At 34.2% G+C, this 13,212-nt stretch overlaps 3 protein-coding genes across 4 annotated transcripts in view; 2 read left to right on the forward strand and 1 right to left on the reverse strand.

Annotated features, from left to right (window-relative positions):
• LOC127850612 (uncharacterized) overlaps positions 1 to 13,212 on the forward strand; it is a 1,644,088-nt gene that overhangs the window by 755,160 nt on the left and 875,716 nt on the right. The window lies entirely within an intron of this gene.
• Positions 1,990 to 8,016, forward strand: LOC127850622 (putative nuclease HARBI1). Its single transcript, XM_052383797.1, has 6 exons — positions 1,990 to 2,445; positions 3,358 to 3,431; positions 3,813 to 4,004; positions 4,509 to 4,581; positions 5,039 to 5,220; positions 5,840 to 8,016. Exons 1-6 carry the CDS (start codon positions 2,239 to 2,241, stop codon positions 6,060 to 6,062), a joined length of 951 nt encoding a protein of 316 aa, XP_052239757.1. The 5' UTR covers positions 1,990 to 2,238; the 3' UTR covers positions 6,063 to 8,016.
• On the reverse strand, positions 6,506 to 9,470 carry LOC127850627 (uncharacterized). The gene is made up of 8 exons (XM_052383807.1): positions 9,346 to 9,470; positions 8,668 to 8,734; positions 8,420 to 8,515; positions 8,231 to 8,303; positions 8,044 to 8,105; positions 7,620 to 7,681; positions 7,159 to 7,335; positions 6,506 to 6,872 (listed from the first exon to the last, which is right to left on the reverse strand). The coding sequence occupies exons 1-8, from the start codon at positions 9,402 to 9,404 to the stop codon at positions 6,869 to 6,871; spliced, it is 600 nt and encodes a 199-aa protein (XP_052239767.1). The 5' UTR covers positions 9,405 to 9,470; the 3' UTR covers positions 6,506 to 6,868.

The raw sequence follows: 13,212 nt of genomic DNA on the forward strand, positions 1-13,212 counted from the left end.
TACACCATAAGCACTAGAACCTTGAAACTTAAACACATGGTAGCTATGAGCATTATGTGCGACCCTGCACTATTTGGAATTTTGATCTGACCCCTGGGTCAAAAGTTATAGGGGTTGGGGTGGGGACGGGTCAGAGATTTTCACTCATTTTTAGCTCGACTATTATATATGAAAAATATATAATGGAGCTATCCTGATCACGTCGGCGTTACCGTAAGCGTGAACATGTTAACGTTTGTGTACTACCCCAATTATTTTCTTTTTACTTTAACAAATTATTTATATATTTTTTTATGCCCCCCCCCCTTCGAAGACGAGGGGGTATATTGCTTTGCACATGTCGGTCTGTCGGTTGGTCGGTCCGTCCACCAGGTGGTTTCCGGATGATAACTCAAGAACGCTGAGGCCTAGGATCATGAAACTTCATAGGTACATTGATCATGACTCGCAGATGACCCCTATTGATTTATAGGTCACTAGGTCGAAGGTCAAGGTCACTGTGACCCGAAATAGTAAAATGGTTTCCGGATGATAATTCAAGAACGCTTATGCCTAGGATCATGAAACTTGAAAGGTAGATTGATCATGACTCGCAGATGACCCCTATAGATTTTCAGGTCACTAGGTCAAAGATTAAGGTCACGGTAACCCGAAATAGTAAAATGGTTTCCGGATGATAATTCAATAACGCTTATGCCTAGGATCATGAAACTTGATAGGTACATTGATCATGACTCGCAGATGACCCCTATTGATTTTGAGGTCACTAGTTCATACATGTACTTCTTTACCAACATGACCCTAATCTATAAACAAGAGCAGACAACTGTATCAAGCATTTTGACGGAATTATTGCCCCTTTTATACCTAGAATATGCATATTATTGATAAATCTATGTTAATGTTTGCATACCACCTCAAATATTGTCTTTGTCCTTTGACATATTGCTTTCATATTTTGCATACTTCATAACCAACATGATCCCAATCTATAAACAAGAGCAGACAACTGTATCAAGCATTTTGACAGAATTATTTCCCTTTTATACTTAGAATATGCATATATAATTGATAAATCTATGTTTAAATTTGCATACCACCTCAAATATGTTCTATGTCCTTTGACATATTGCTTTCATATTTTGCATACTTCTTTACCAACATGATCCCAATCTATAAACAAGAACAGACAAATGTATCAAGCATTTGACAGAATTATTGCCCCTTTTATACTTAGATAATTGAACATTTTGCTTAAATTGCCATAACTTCTTTATTTATGATCACATTTGATTCATACTTTGACAAAGCAACACTTACCTGACATACCACAATGCACTGCACCCAAACTATCCCCCATGCCCCACCCAGAATCCCCCCCGAATTTTTTATTTATAATTATTTTTGAAAGTTCATCTTTTAAATTACCACCAACCCACATAAACCCCCCGCTCTCCATGATGGCTTACAGTAACCTGTCAAGCACTCAAAATCTCTTATGACAATACGATCAATCTCAACCATGCATGGCCGCATTACCAACCCTTGGGGCGCCCCCTGGGTCAAACATGCGGCGTGGGAATACGCGTCGGCCTCTGCCGCACCATTTTTCACCAATTGACCTCAAATTAATACTTAAGATTTCTTATGACAACACAGTCTATCTTGACCATCCACGTTCACATTACCCACCCCAGGGCCCCGCCCACTTTGATGGTAAAGATCCCAAGCTATTTCAGCATAATTAAAATCAAAGCCATTTTTGTGGTCAAGACTCGAGCTTTCTCACCATAATTAAAATCCAGGCCAGTTTGGTGGCAGAGACCCCGAGCTATTTCAGCATAATTAAAATCCAAGTCAGTTTAGTGGTCAAGATCCTGGACTATTTCGGTATAATTAAAATCCAAGCCAGTTTGGTGGTCAAGACCCCGAGCTTTTTTAGCATACGGTTATAAAAATCCAAGTCAGTTTAGTGTTCAAGATCCAGGAGGCCGTTTTATCAACATATCTTAGCGTGATCTTACGTAAGATTCGTAGGATTTTGACGTACGCTTATCGTAAGTACTGCGAACCGTTTTATCAAAGAAATCGCAGCTAAGATGTCGTAAGATTTGTGCTGAAAGCTACGACTTGGTAAGACCACTCTTAGCGTTCGTAAATTGTACTAAACATGGCCGCCGCACGTGCTTTAGACGATGGTTAACCAAGAGAGATGAGACCACTCTTAGCGTTCTTATTATGGCGGCCATAGGAGCGTTAGACGTCGCACGACCGAGAGAAAGGAGGCTGTTTCGACAAAGAAAGGGGTTCAGTGATCTTAGAGACGCTGAAATATTGAGTCGCTATCGATTAGATCGACAATCCATTTATCGGCTTGTCGATTTGTTAAGGGACGATCTACAAAAACCGACGAGAAGATCGAAGTCCATACCTGTCCTAACGCAGGTTTGCATCCAATTGTTCTCAATCCATCATATTCAATTGAGATTACTTTCATGTGATAGCGTTTTATAAATTCGGTTTATAAATCGCTACGTCCAAGGGGCATAATTAGGGTCGCCATGACAAGAGAGAATAAACTTTTTTTAATTTGTATGATAATGGATTGTCTAGCCGTTAAAAGGATAAGTATTTCTTTTCATTTGCTCGCTTTTCATAAAACCAAATGTTCTATCGTTTCTTTTAAAGTACGACAGTTTCATTGCCATTATAGCTTAAATTTTAAAGGTTGAAATAGTAGTCGGACATTACATATTTCGGACGTTGCTAAACATGTTTGTTTTCGACACAGTTTAATGATTTTTGTTCAGATAAAGTTTTAAAGTTGTTGTACTTGTAATGATTCACGGTAGTATGTCTGGAATATCTTCTCTGATGATTAGAAGTCTTAAACTTATCATACATGAGCATTACCAATGTTCTGTTAAAATAAGATATAGGAATTTACAAAATACATGAACACGAATATGTTCAGCTGAGCAACTTCAATCCCACAATGATGTCTGGTTAGCACAGTGGTTGATTCACATTTTCACGTAGCCAAGGTGGTCTTTATTGACCACACCACAATTGAATATATTTCAATAAAAAATAATAATCTGGAATCGGTTGTCAGACATGCACTTTATTATAAAACAACTATGTCCCTGTGTGATGTACTGTTATATGCTCAATAATCACAGACAATTGAAATACCCATCAGTGTAAAAATTAGTACCAAATTTGCAAGGATGTTAAGTTTAAATAATGCTTGCTTACTTTTCATCATTCCCGTTTGTCTGATTAACTTATATTTGTTTTGTGTGATTGTATTAAATGATCATATTTGAAACAAACTCTTGTGCATTATTTTGGTAGGTGCTTGTGAGTCTAAGGTACTTGGCGAAAGGTGATTTTCTGTCTGAGGTTGCTGACCTTCATGGAATTAGCAGGTAATTTTTCGCATAAGATAGTAGATACACTATTTTTGAAATAATACTTGCAATTGACTTTAAATAAATAGGTTTAAACTCATTGATTTAACTTTTTACTTATGTTTTGTTCATAATATATCTAACACTTTATTATGTGTACAATCAATTTCCAAAAACCTATTATTTTGATAAATTTATTTAATTAAAACTGGCAACATGGTGGTCATTGAGAATTCTCAACACAATATTTTACCTGTAATATGTATGATTAAACATTCTTAGTGTTTAAAAATGTTATTTGTAACACATGCTTTTGTTTTGTTGCCAAATGTGTATTTCTCATTTTTTTTACAGTTTAACAAGAAACTGTTAATTATAACATAGTGTAATTTTTTACAGGTTTCCAACTGGAATTGCACTTGCTTCTGTCAAACAAGGATTTTTTCAAAAATGTGGCATTCCAAATACAATTGGTGCAATTGATGGAACACTCATTCCAATAATTGCCCCAGCAGCAAATGAAGCCATTTATGTGTGTCGTAAAGGCTTCCCTGCCATAAATGTCCAAGCAGTTGTGGACCACAAGGCCAGGTACATTAAACTATAATTATTCTGTATTCATTTTTGTTAAGAATGTAGCACAACTGGTTTCATGTATTACGGCAGTTGTAATCATTGTCCGAAGCATATCTCAAAAACTTAAATAGGTTTTATCTTGAAACTTCATAGCAAGGTAGATATAACAGGGTGCAGGATCAACAGGTTTCACAGGGATTAACACAAATACTTAAACAAATCTTAAGTGCAGAAAAGACAGTTTTGCTTGCAGTTAGTGCTGATATCTTCATATTTAAGAATACATTCTTAACAGTCAAGATGCATTACATACAATAACTAGGCATTGTAGCAAAGTGAATTGTGTGTCACTCTTGCCCAATGTTATTTTAATGACCCTCTATCACACTGTACAATGTCAGTCAGAAGCTGCATAACTAATAGTGAATGTGTTACATGTGAATTACATTGATTCCCTCAATCATATACCGCAATTAATTGAATTACATTTTAACATCTTAAAGTATAGGTTATTTGCAGGTTCATTGACATTGTGTCGAAATGGCCTGGGTCTACGCATGATGCCTCTGCCTTTGACAGCTGTGGGTTAAAGGTATGAACATATATATATATATCTAGTATGTGCTTTCATGGAAATAGTATATGCATACACTTTAAAGAACTAAAGGATAGGAAAAACTGAAATGCTACTGGAATTATGATGCAATTTTTCTTTTTTAATGAATGAACTTTAATTAAAAAAATATATTGTGTTTTAAGTTTAATTTTCATTACTTGAATAACATGATCATGGCTTTCAAAAACAGAGTAGTTTGAACTATATTACTTTATATCTGTAAAAACTGTATCAACAGAGTAGTTTGAACTATATTACTTTATATCTGTAAAAACTTTATCAACACATAACATATGTATATCTTTGTTGAATTTACAATTGATATTAATAAAGTATTGCGTTAAGCTTATGAGCATCCTTCAGATACATGCATTAACCACTTTAGCGATGATTGTTCAAACGTTAACCTGGATTATTTTAAAAATTGTATTAGACCTTTCTGGAAGAACACCACCAAGGGCACTTGCTGGGCGACTCGGGCTATCCCTTGAAAAAATATCTGTTGACGCCATTACTTAGACCTACAACAGATGCAGAGTTACGATACAACTATGCCCAGTCAAGTGGGCGGATGGTGGTGGAGAGGGCTTTTGGAGTTCTCAAGAGTAGATTTAGGTATGTATATATACTGCATGTATGTTAATTTAGTTCCAAAAACATTCAGTTAATCAACATATGACACCAATAAAGCACAATGAATCTTCCCACAGAATATATTTTATTGACAAATCCTTTCTGTCTGTCTGTACATCTTTTGATAAAACCCTAAACTGTGACTGCTGTATGCTGAAAATATGCCGTTGATCTTTTAAAATGAATAGCAGTTGTACAAAATGTTAAATAAAATGTGTTATTTTTTCATTTGTTAAGCACATATAAAATTTTGCGATAAAACAATGCTCTTGAAATGACTGATTGATGTGTTTGTTTACATGTATCTTAATGTGACATGTTGGGAATCAGTGAAGGAGACACATGTAGTAAAAAAACATTTGATAAAGATTTAAAAGTTGCTTACATATACATGTCCAGATGTTGATAGAAATGGATGTCGTAAATTAGTAAATTTTTTGTTTTATTTATTCATTGTTTTACCCATTTAAGTGTTACATTTCATTAATATCTCAAGATGTATATCAACAAAATTTTATTCATTACGAACATTAGTATAATAATTAATTGGACATTGTAATTGAATCTTTAGATCATATTGATTTGTATTCTCCAATAACAGATGTCTACATAAAACTGGAGGATGCTTATGCATGCGGCCAGACAAATGCTGCCAAGTAGTTGCAGCATGTATGCGTCTTCACAACTTGTGTGTCGATCTGCAAGTGCCACTGCCTGAAGAACCTATTGAGGAGGCTGATGATGTTGATCACGCTGCCCCACAAGTTCAAAATGACCGTCATGCATCAGCATACAGACAGCAAATTATTCACTTATTTATGTAGCTGCTGTTCAAAGTTCACATGCTTATTTGGTCTTTGTCGGCTCAGGTTCTACTAAAAAGTACCCCTGGTACTCAAGTGTGTACTTATATGTAGCCCAGATATGGAAAATACGCTTAAAGGCACCCCACCATATTCAGGGGTACTTTTTAGTTTGTTTTCTGTACCTGGGGTATTTTGTAGTATACTTAAGAGTACCCAGGGTACTTTAAAGTAGTACCTGAGCCGACAATCACCAATCAACCTCACATGTACATTAAGTACTCTATGTAAGCCATTGTGATCTACCCATGTGGGGCTTCATGCATATAACTATTTGTTGATGAAAGTCAGGTCATATTTCTGTGAACAATATTTAAGCTATGTTCAAATTTGGTGAAAAGCTTTGCAAGAATGTTATTATTGAAAATTTCTATGTCTGTTTTTGTAGTTTTTTATAAGACACAATTTTTATGTCCCCCACCACTATAGTGGGGGCATATTAGTTTTGCCCTGTCTGTTGGTATGTGTGTTTGTTTGCGTCAAACTTTAACATTTGCCATAACTTTTGCAATATTGAAGATAGCAACTTCATATTTTGCATGCATGTGTATCTCATGGAGCTGCACATTTTGAGTGGTGATAGGTCAAGGTCATCCTTCAAGGTCAAATGTCAAATATATGGGGACATAGTGTTTCCAATGCTTGTGATGTTTTCATGTTTCCTTCATATTATCACAAAGTGGAAATAAAGTCTATTCCTTTAATACTTAGCTAATAAACATAACAGTACATTTTTCTTCGCCTCCAAGGACAAAGGAAGTGGAACACTATCTGAAAATAAAATACATGTCATGTTTCACATTATTTATAATGCAAAGTGATGCTAAAATGGTAACATTGTAACATTAGTGTAACATTAAGAGATGTGCATAAACTAATGATTTTTTTTAAAACTGGTTTAGCATACATTTGTGTAAATGATGTATATAAAGACAGACATGTCAATATGCTTCAACCCATGAGCCCTTCCAAAGTAAAATGTATTATGGGGTCATTATATTAATGTTTTTATTTAAATCAAAGATAGTTTAGATACTAATATAATAATTTGACTTACTGTTCTAAAAAATTCTCCAATACATTTTGGGCAAGTTTTTTTTTGCTTTCAATGAAGTACTGCTCCGCAGCCTTTTGTGTCTGAATTTGTTGTTCCATCAATTTTCTTTTTAACCGGGTTGTTTCTGTTTGTTCAATGAAGAACGTGTATTGTGCTAGCTGCACATCAGACAATGTTCTGTAGCAACAAATTATTTTATATTGAACATTTGTGAAAATGAATTGTGAAATTTAGGTTTAAATGTATGCACAATTTTTTTTGGATATAGTATTAAAATGTATTATCATACAACTTAATAAGTTACAAAGGCTGAAGTTTCATAATCCTAGGCCGAAGCGTTCTTGAGTTATCATCTAGAAACCATATGGTGAGCAGACCGACCGACAGACAGAAATGAGCAAAACAATATACCCCCTCTTCTTCGAAGGGGGGCATAAATATTTAATTTGTATGGAACTTACATCTTTCTTCTCTTACAAGGCTGTTCAGATTTGGCCTCACACGGGCTGTTTGGCGCATCTTCCTATAATGTTTATATATGAATGATTATGACTTTTTATATAACATAAGTAATCCAATATGTTAGTTTAGGTCATAAATATGCATAAACTTATTTATAATTTTACAAGTAAGAAACCAATAACTTTTATGTCATATATGCAAACATGTACATTCAATGACAAAGATATTTTGATGGAGCCTATTTATTACAATCGTAACTGCAATTAAGTAACTTAAACTTTAACGAACTTTATGCCGCATAATTAATTTGTTATTATGACACACATTGTTAGACCTTTTATATTTTATTTGCTTAGTAACATTGACACTCCTACAATAATAAATGTGCCATAAGTATACTGTGTTTTTGATTAATTATCTTACCAACTCGTGGCCAATTGAAATGCTTGAGGTTTCCTCGTCAACACATGCTTGTTGTTTAGAGCCTGAAAAGAAATTCAATTAAAACACTTAACAGATGAACGAAATAAGCGATTAATTGATGCATGGTGCATAAATACAGTAATAATTATGATATATATGTCAGAATATATAAAAAGTAATGACATACATGAACTGGACTGAAACGTGTCTAATCCACCGTCGATTCCCACCAGTGTTTCTTCTGGTAGAATGGCTACTATCTTCAATAGAAAACAGGAACAACAACAATTGAAGCCAATTATTAATCCGTGCAATATCGATATGAAAAGGTTAATTACAGTATGCTTCTATGTATAGATCAAAGTTCAAATTTTACCTTCTGCTCCCAGTCTGTGAGACAGATGCTGGTTTTGCCGCCTCCTGTTAGACTCGCTTCCCGCCGCCTGTTCTTTTCTTTTTTTTTCGCTTGACTCTTAAGAAGAGTATAAAAGTTATTTGACATACACACTAGATTACACAAATTAAACCTGAATTTCATGTTTAAAATCTTATTAGTGACTGACATTGTGAATTTTTTATAATCATTTTGTGGAAAGAATCATGAGATTTCATTAGTTTATGTACCTTAAGGTCCGTCCACTTCTTTATTATTTCGTCAACTTCGCGGCTGCTCAAGCCAACGCTGTTCACTCTGAAATTGATTATTTTTAGATGTGTGTTTACAAAAACAATTGAAATTAATTTATAATTTATGAAATATAATGCACACTGGGTAGTACATGATATGCCAAAACAGTATTATACAGTACGCATTGTAATGTACCAAGATAAATATATACATGTATACCGTAGGAAGCAAAAATGTGTAAGAAATTGAAGATGAGAATACAACTTTAGAAAAGGGAGATAATTTATTATATCCCTTTAAAATTGTATTTACCCTAAAAGCAAACACAATATTAATAATATGCAATGCTTCCTTCAAATTTACTGCATATTAATAATATATTGATTGATCATCGAAAAAACTAGATTATTCGTCTGCTAATTTTTTTATTATATAAGCATACACTAGCAGCTTGTCAATGTAACCTAAGTTCAAACGCGGTAAATTAGAATTCAGCTTATTTTCTAACTAACATCAACATGCAAACATGCATACAAACTTTTTCATTTTGTTGAGTAAGGTACAAAATATGAATTTTTATAAAATAAATCGGAACAATTATGATAAAAATTGACAGACATAAATCGCTTAAATATTTTTTTAAGAAACGATGTCGATACATTTACTATACGTACTTCTCACAGGTGTCCGCCCAGAACTCTTCTTTTTTCTTGTTCGTCACTTCAATAGTCATTTTACTGACCAATAACGAGTTATTGTCCGTGCATGCCTGCACTAAACAGGCGATCTCCGTCTCCGACCAATTTTTCGTTTCCCCTTGTTCATTTTGTCGGCCATCTTGCTTGTTATGACAACAGACGACTTTGACATAACGCGGGAAATCGAGTGATGACGTTTTTGACTGGTTCGCGTTATTTCAGATCGTACGCTTAGCTAAAATCTTAGCTGCGACTCGATACTTACGACAACGTTCATAAAACGGGTATTAGCGGATCGTAAATGAAATCGTAAGTGAGGGATTTAAGATAAGATCCGCTAAGATAAGATATGTTGATAAAACGGCCTCCTGAACTTTTTCGGTATAATTAAAATCCAGGCCAGTTTGGTGGTCAAGACCCCAAGCTTTTTCAGCATAATTAAAATCCTAGCCAGTTTCGTGGGGGAGACCCTGAGCTATTTCAGCATATTTAAAATCAAAGTCAGGTATAATTCGGTATAATTAAAATCAAGGCCAGTTTGGTGGTCAAGAACCCGAGCTTTTCAGCATAATTTAAACCATAGCCAGTTTCATCGCCGAGACCTCGAGCTATTTCCGCATATTTAAAATCCAAGCCAGTTTGGTGGTAAAGATCCTGAACTATTTTGGCATAATTAAAATCCAAGCCAGTTTGGTGGTCAAGATCCTGAGCTATTTCAGAATAATTAAAATGCAAGCCAGTGTGGTGGTCAAGAACCCAAACTATGAGCATAATTCAAATCCAAGCCAGTTTGGTGGTAAAGATCCCGAGCTATTTCAGCATAATTAAAATCCAAGCCAGTTTGGTGATCAAGACCCCTAGCTTTTTCAGCATAATAAAAATCCAAGCCAGGTTGGTGGTCAAGATCCTGAGCTATTTCAGCATAATTTAATTCTAAGCCAGTTTGGTGGTCATGACCCCGAGTTATTTCAGCATAATTAAAATCCAAGCCGTTTTGGTGGTCAAGACCCCAAGCTATTGTAGCATATATTGTTTTCGGCATAATTTTTTCTTACCCAATTGTTTTTTTACACACATTTTTTCGTACCCATTTTTTTCTGTTTTTTTTACAGAATAATGCCCCCTTTTATAGTTAGAAAATTGAAAATTTGGGTAAATTTTGTGTTCAGGTCTACTCTTATCCTATTTGTGTTAAGGTCTACTCTTATCCTTAAGTATCAAAGCTATATCGTCTACTTAATGTTATAAGTCATGTAAATGACATTTTTATACATTTTATTTCGTTCCCATTTTTGTGTTTTTTATTAAGGTGACATACATCAAATGTTTAATAATATTAAGTCTACCTTTTTGGTAAAAATAATGTTTTTACCAAATTTTCAAAATTGACATTACTGACACATGTCATTTGCTGAATGTAAAAAGTAGCATAACTAACATTTAGTTAAATTTTCAGGAGAAGGAAAAACTGCTTTATTGAAATAAAATAGGGATACTTACAGAGTAAAACAAACACATGGGATATTTTCAGATTTGAAAACTGGTATTTTACGCATCATTAGGCAGTTCTGTGTACCAAGGATAAATACAATACTTAAACATTAATGTACAATGTACAATACTAAAAACCTGAATTGTAACTGTAATGTATTTCAGATTCAGAGATGTCTGTTTTGTTTCTAAGGTCATGTGAAAAATTAAGTTTATATGTTTACAGGTTTAAAATTGCAAATTGTCCTCTTACTTGCCCTTGTATTTCAAGATAGAATACTTTCCTTCCCAGAGGAAAGAGATCTGGGTTTGAATCCCAGTGGGGGCTTCAGAGGATGATTCATTTTAAGAAAAATAAATATATTTGCTTTACTTTGTCTCTAACTTAACCAATTAACTCTGACAATGCCTTTAAAAGTATGCAGTTTTTGATAATTCAATTATGCAAAAAAACATGTATAATTTTAGGGTAGACTAAGACAGCAAACTAAGAATGGGCATCCATTTTAGTTTTTTAAGTCAATACAACAATAAATGCATATAGGAACACATATTTAAATTAAAAATGCAACAATCAGAGGACATAATCAATTAAATAGTAAATGACTACTTAAAATATTTTTTAGCACTGTTTGTTTTCCAGAGATTTGTGTATATGCCGTTTTATGTTCTTCTCCTTGAACTAATGCAATATGTGCTTTGGAACTGGAATCATATAGTGTTGGAAAGCTGGTGTTTCACGTCCAGAGGGTCCTTGCGTCCGGAAGCTGAAAATTGTAAAATATGATCTCCCCACTCATTCCATCCCGCGAAACCCTTAAGGTGTCGCAAGTCTAGTATGGAATGAGTGATGTATTGGACGTCATCATTGATGACGTTCAATTGAACGAATGATAATGGCGACTAAAATTCGTTAAGCTCCAGCGTATAGCAGCGATTTGGGAGTCTTGAAAACTGGCCCAGCATGTTTGCTGAAATTTGACATGTATATGGACCAGAACTCGATCTACACGATGGCGTATTCGTCATATCTGGGAAAAATCCAGTTTTTGATAAAATTACGAAAAAGTGGTGTTTTTTATTGCGCAATCGCTATAAAATGAGTTCTCGCCGGAAGCGTTAATAGCGTTAATAGCAACCCAAACACAATTCACCCCAAGGAGACAATTCACGCGATAGACACTTCAAATTTGATTTTAATTAATACATATTGCGATTTTATTCGCAAATTAATAAATATATTCATATTGCGTTTTACATACGAAGCTAAACCCGTTTAGAAAATATTAACAAAACAAACAAAAACAAACAACAGTTAAATTTTATTGATGTAGATATGGTAACCTGATTACATATCCACTAGCGTACACATGAAAAATAGTTCGCAAGTAAACAACAAACAATCAAATTTAAACGCAAATAAGGTAACAAAATATAAAAATAAATCCGAGAAATCGATACTTAAAATTACAATTTCTGCACTAAAAACATTTTTGAGAGTCATTAAAACACATAATTTTGGAAGTATACAACCAACAATCAAAATGGCTGCCAATGAACGTTCGAAAAGAACGCGAGAAAGTATTTACAAAATAACATCATCAAAAATGATTAAAGTGAACGCTACTTCGCCGTTTTTTAGATAAGTATACGATCTATTGAAAAACACTAGCATTTGACATAAACACACCCGTGGATATGGAAATAGACATCACGCGGCTCCCGCATTTTGCGCTGTGTACGGTTGTTCAGAAAACTTGGTAAGTGTCTTTGTGTTCTTGAATTTGTCCGATGAGTTGAATTTTATATACCATTACCATGCGAGAAAGTTTTCAAACACATTTATTTCTCACGAAACTTACCTTTAAAAATAAACAACACAAATATTAGTGGCACGAACTGGTATTGGCACGAAACGACAATCAACCGTTAAAGTTCAAGGGCATAATTTGAATGGAAATACATGTGTTGAATATTGGATAAATTAATTGTTTTGCCGTTAAAAGGTAATTTTTTTTGGTTTGCTTTGCTTATTTTTTTTATCAAAACACAAGTTTTATAGTTTGATTTCTGTACAACAGTTCAGTTAACGTTATATCTTGAATTTATAAATATCGAAATAGATGTCGGAGTTTGCACATTTCGGACGTTGCTATGCAAGTTAGTTCTCGATAGAATATACTGTTTTACCATTTCGCATACAGTTTTGCAGCTGTTTTCCATGTAATGATGCAATGTTTTACGTCTGGAATACCCCCCTCGATGATTATAAATTAAAGTGTTTATCTAGGTTAGCTTTTGCTTGTGGGTTTGAGTACTGGTAATCTATCAGGATAACACTTAAAACTATAA

Source organism: Dreissena polymorpha, chromosome 11, assembly GCF_020536995.1.
Source record: "Dreissena polymorpha isolate Duluth1 chromosome 11, UMN_Dpol_1.0, whole genome shotgun sequence".
Taxonomy (NCBI): Eukaryota; Metazoa; Mollusca; class Bivalvia; order Myida; family Dreissenidae; genus Dreissena; species Dreissena polymorpha.

Coding starts and splice junctions, on each gene's coding strand:
- LOC127850627 (XM_052383807.1), bottom strand. CDS start 9,404: ATGACTATTGAAGTGACGAACAAGAAAAAAGAAGAGTTCTGGGCGGAC. Junction 8,304..8,419: donor TCACAGACTGGGAGCAGAAG/GTAAAATTTGAA, acceptor TTTCTATTGAAG/ATAGTAGCCATTCTACCAGA. Junction 7,336..7,619: donor CCTTGTAAGAGAAGAAAGAT/GTAAGTTCCATA, acceptor TTGTTGCTACAG/AACATTGTCTGATGTGCAGC.
- LOC127850622 (XM_052383797.1), top strand. CDS start 2,239: ATGGCGGCCATAGGAGCGTTAGACGTCGCACGACCGAGAGAAAGGAGG. Junction 3,432..3,812: donor GACCTTCATGGAATTAGCAG/GTAATTTTTCGC, acceptor AATTTTTTACAG/GTTTCCAACTGGAATTGCAC. Junction 4,582..5,038: donor TTGACAGCTGTGGGTTAAAG/GTATGAACATAT, acceptor AAATTGTATTAG/ACCTTTCTGGAAGAACACCA.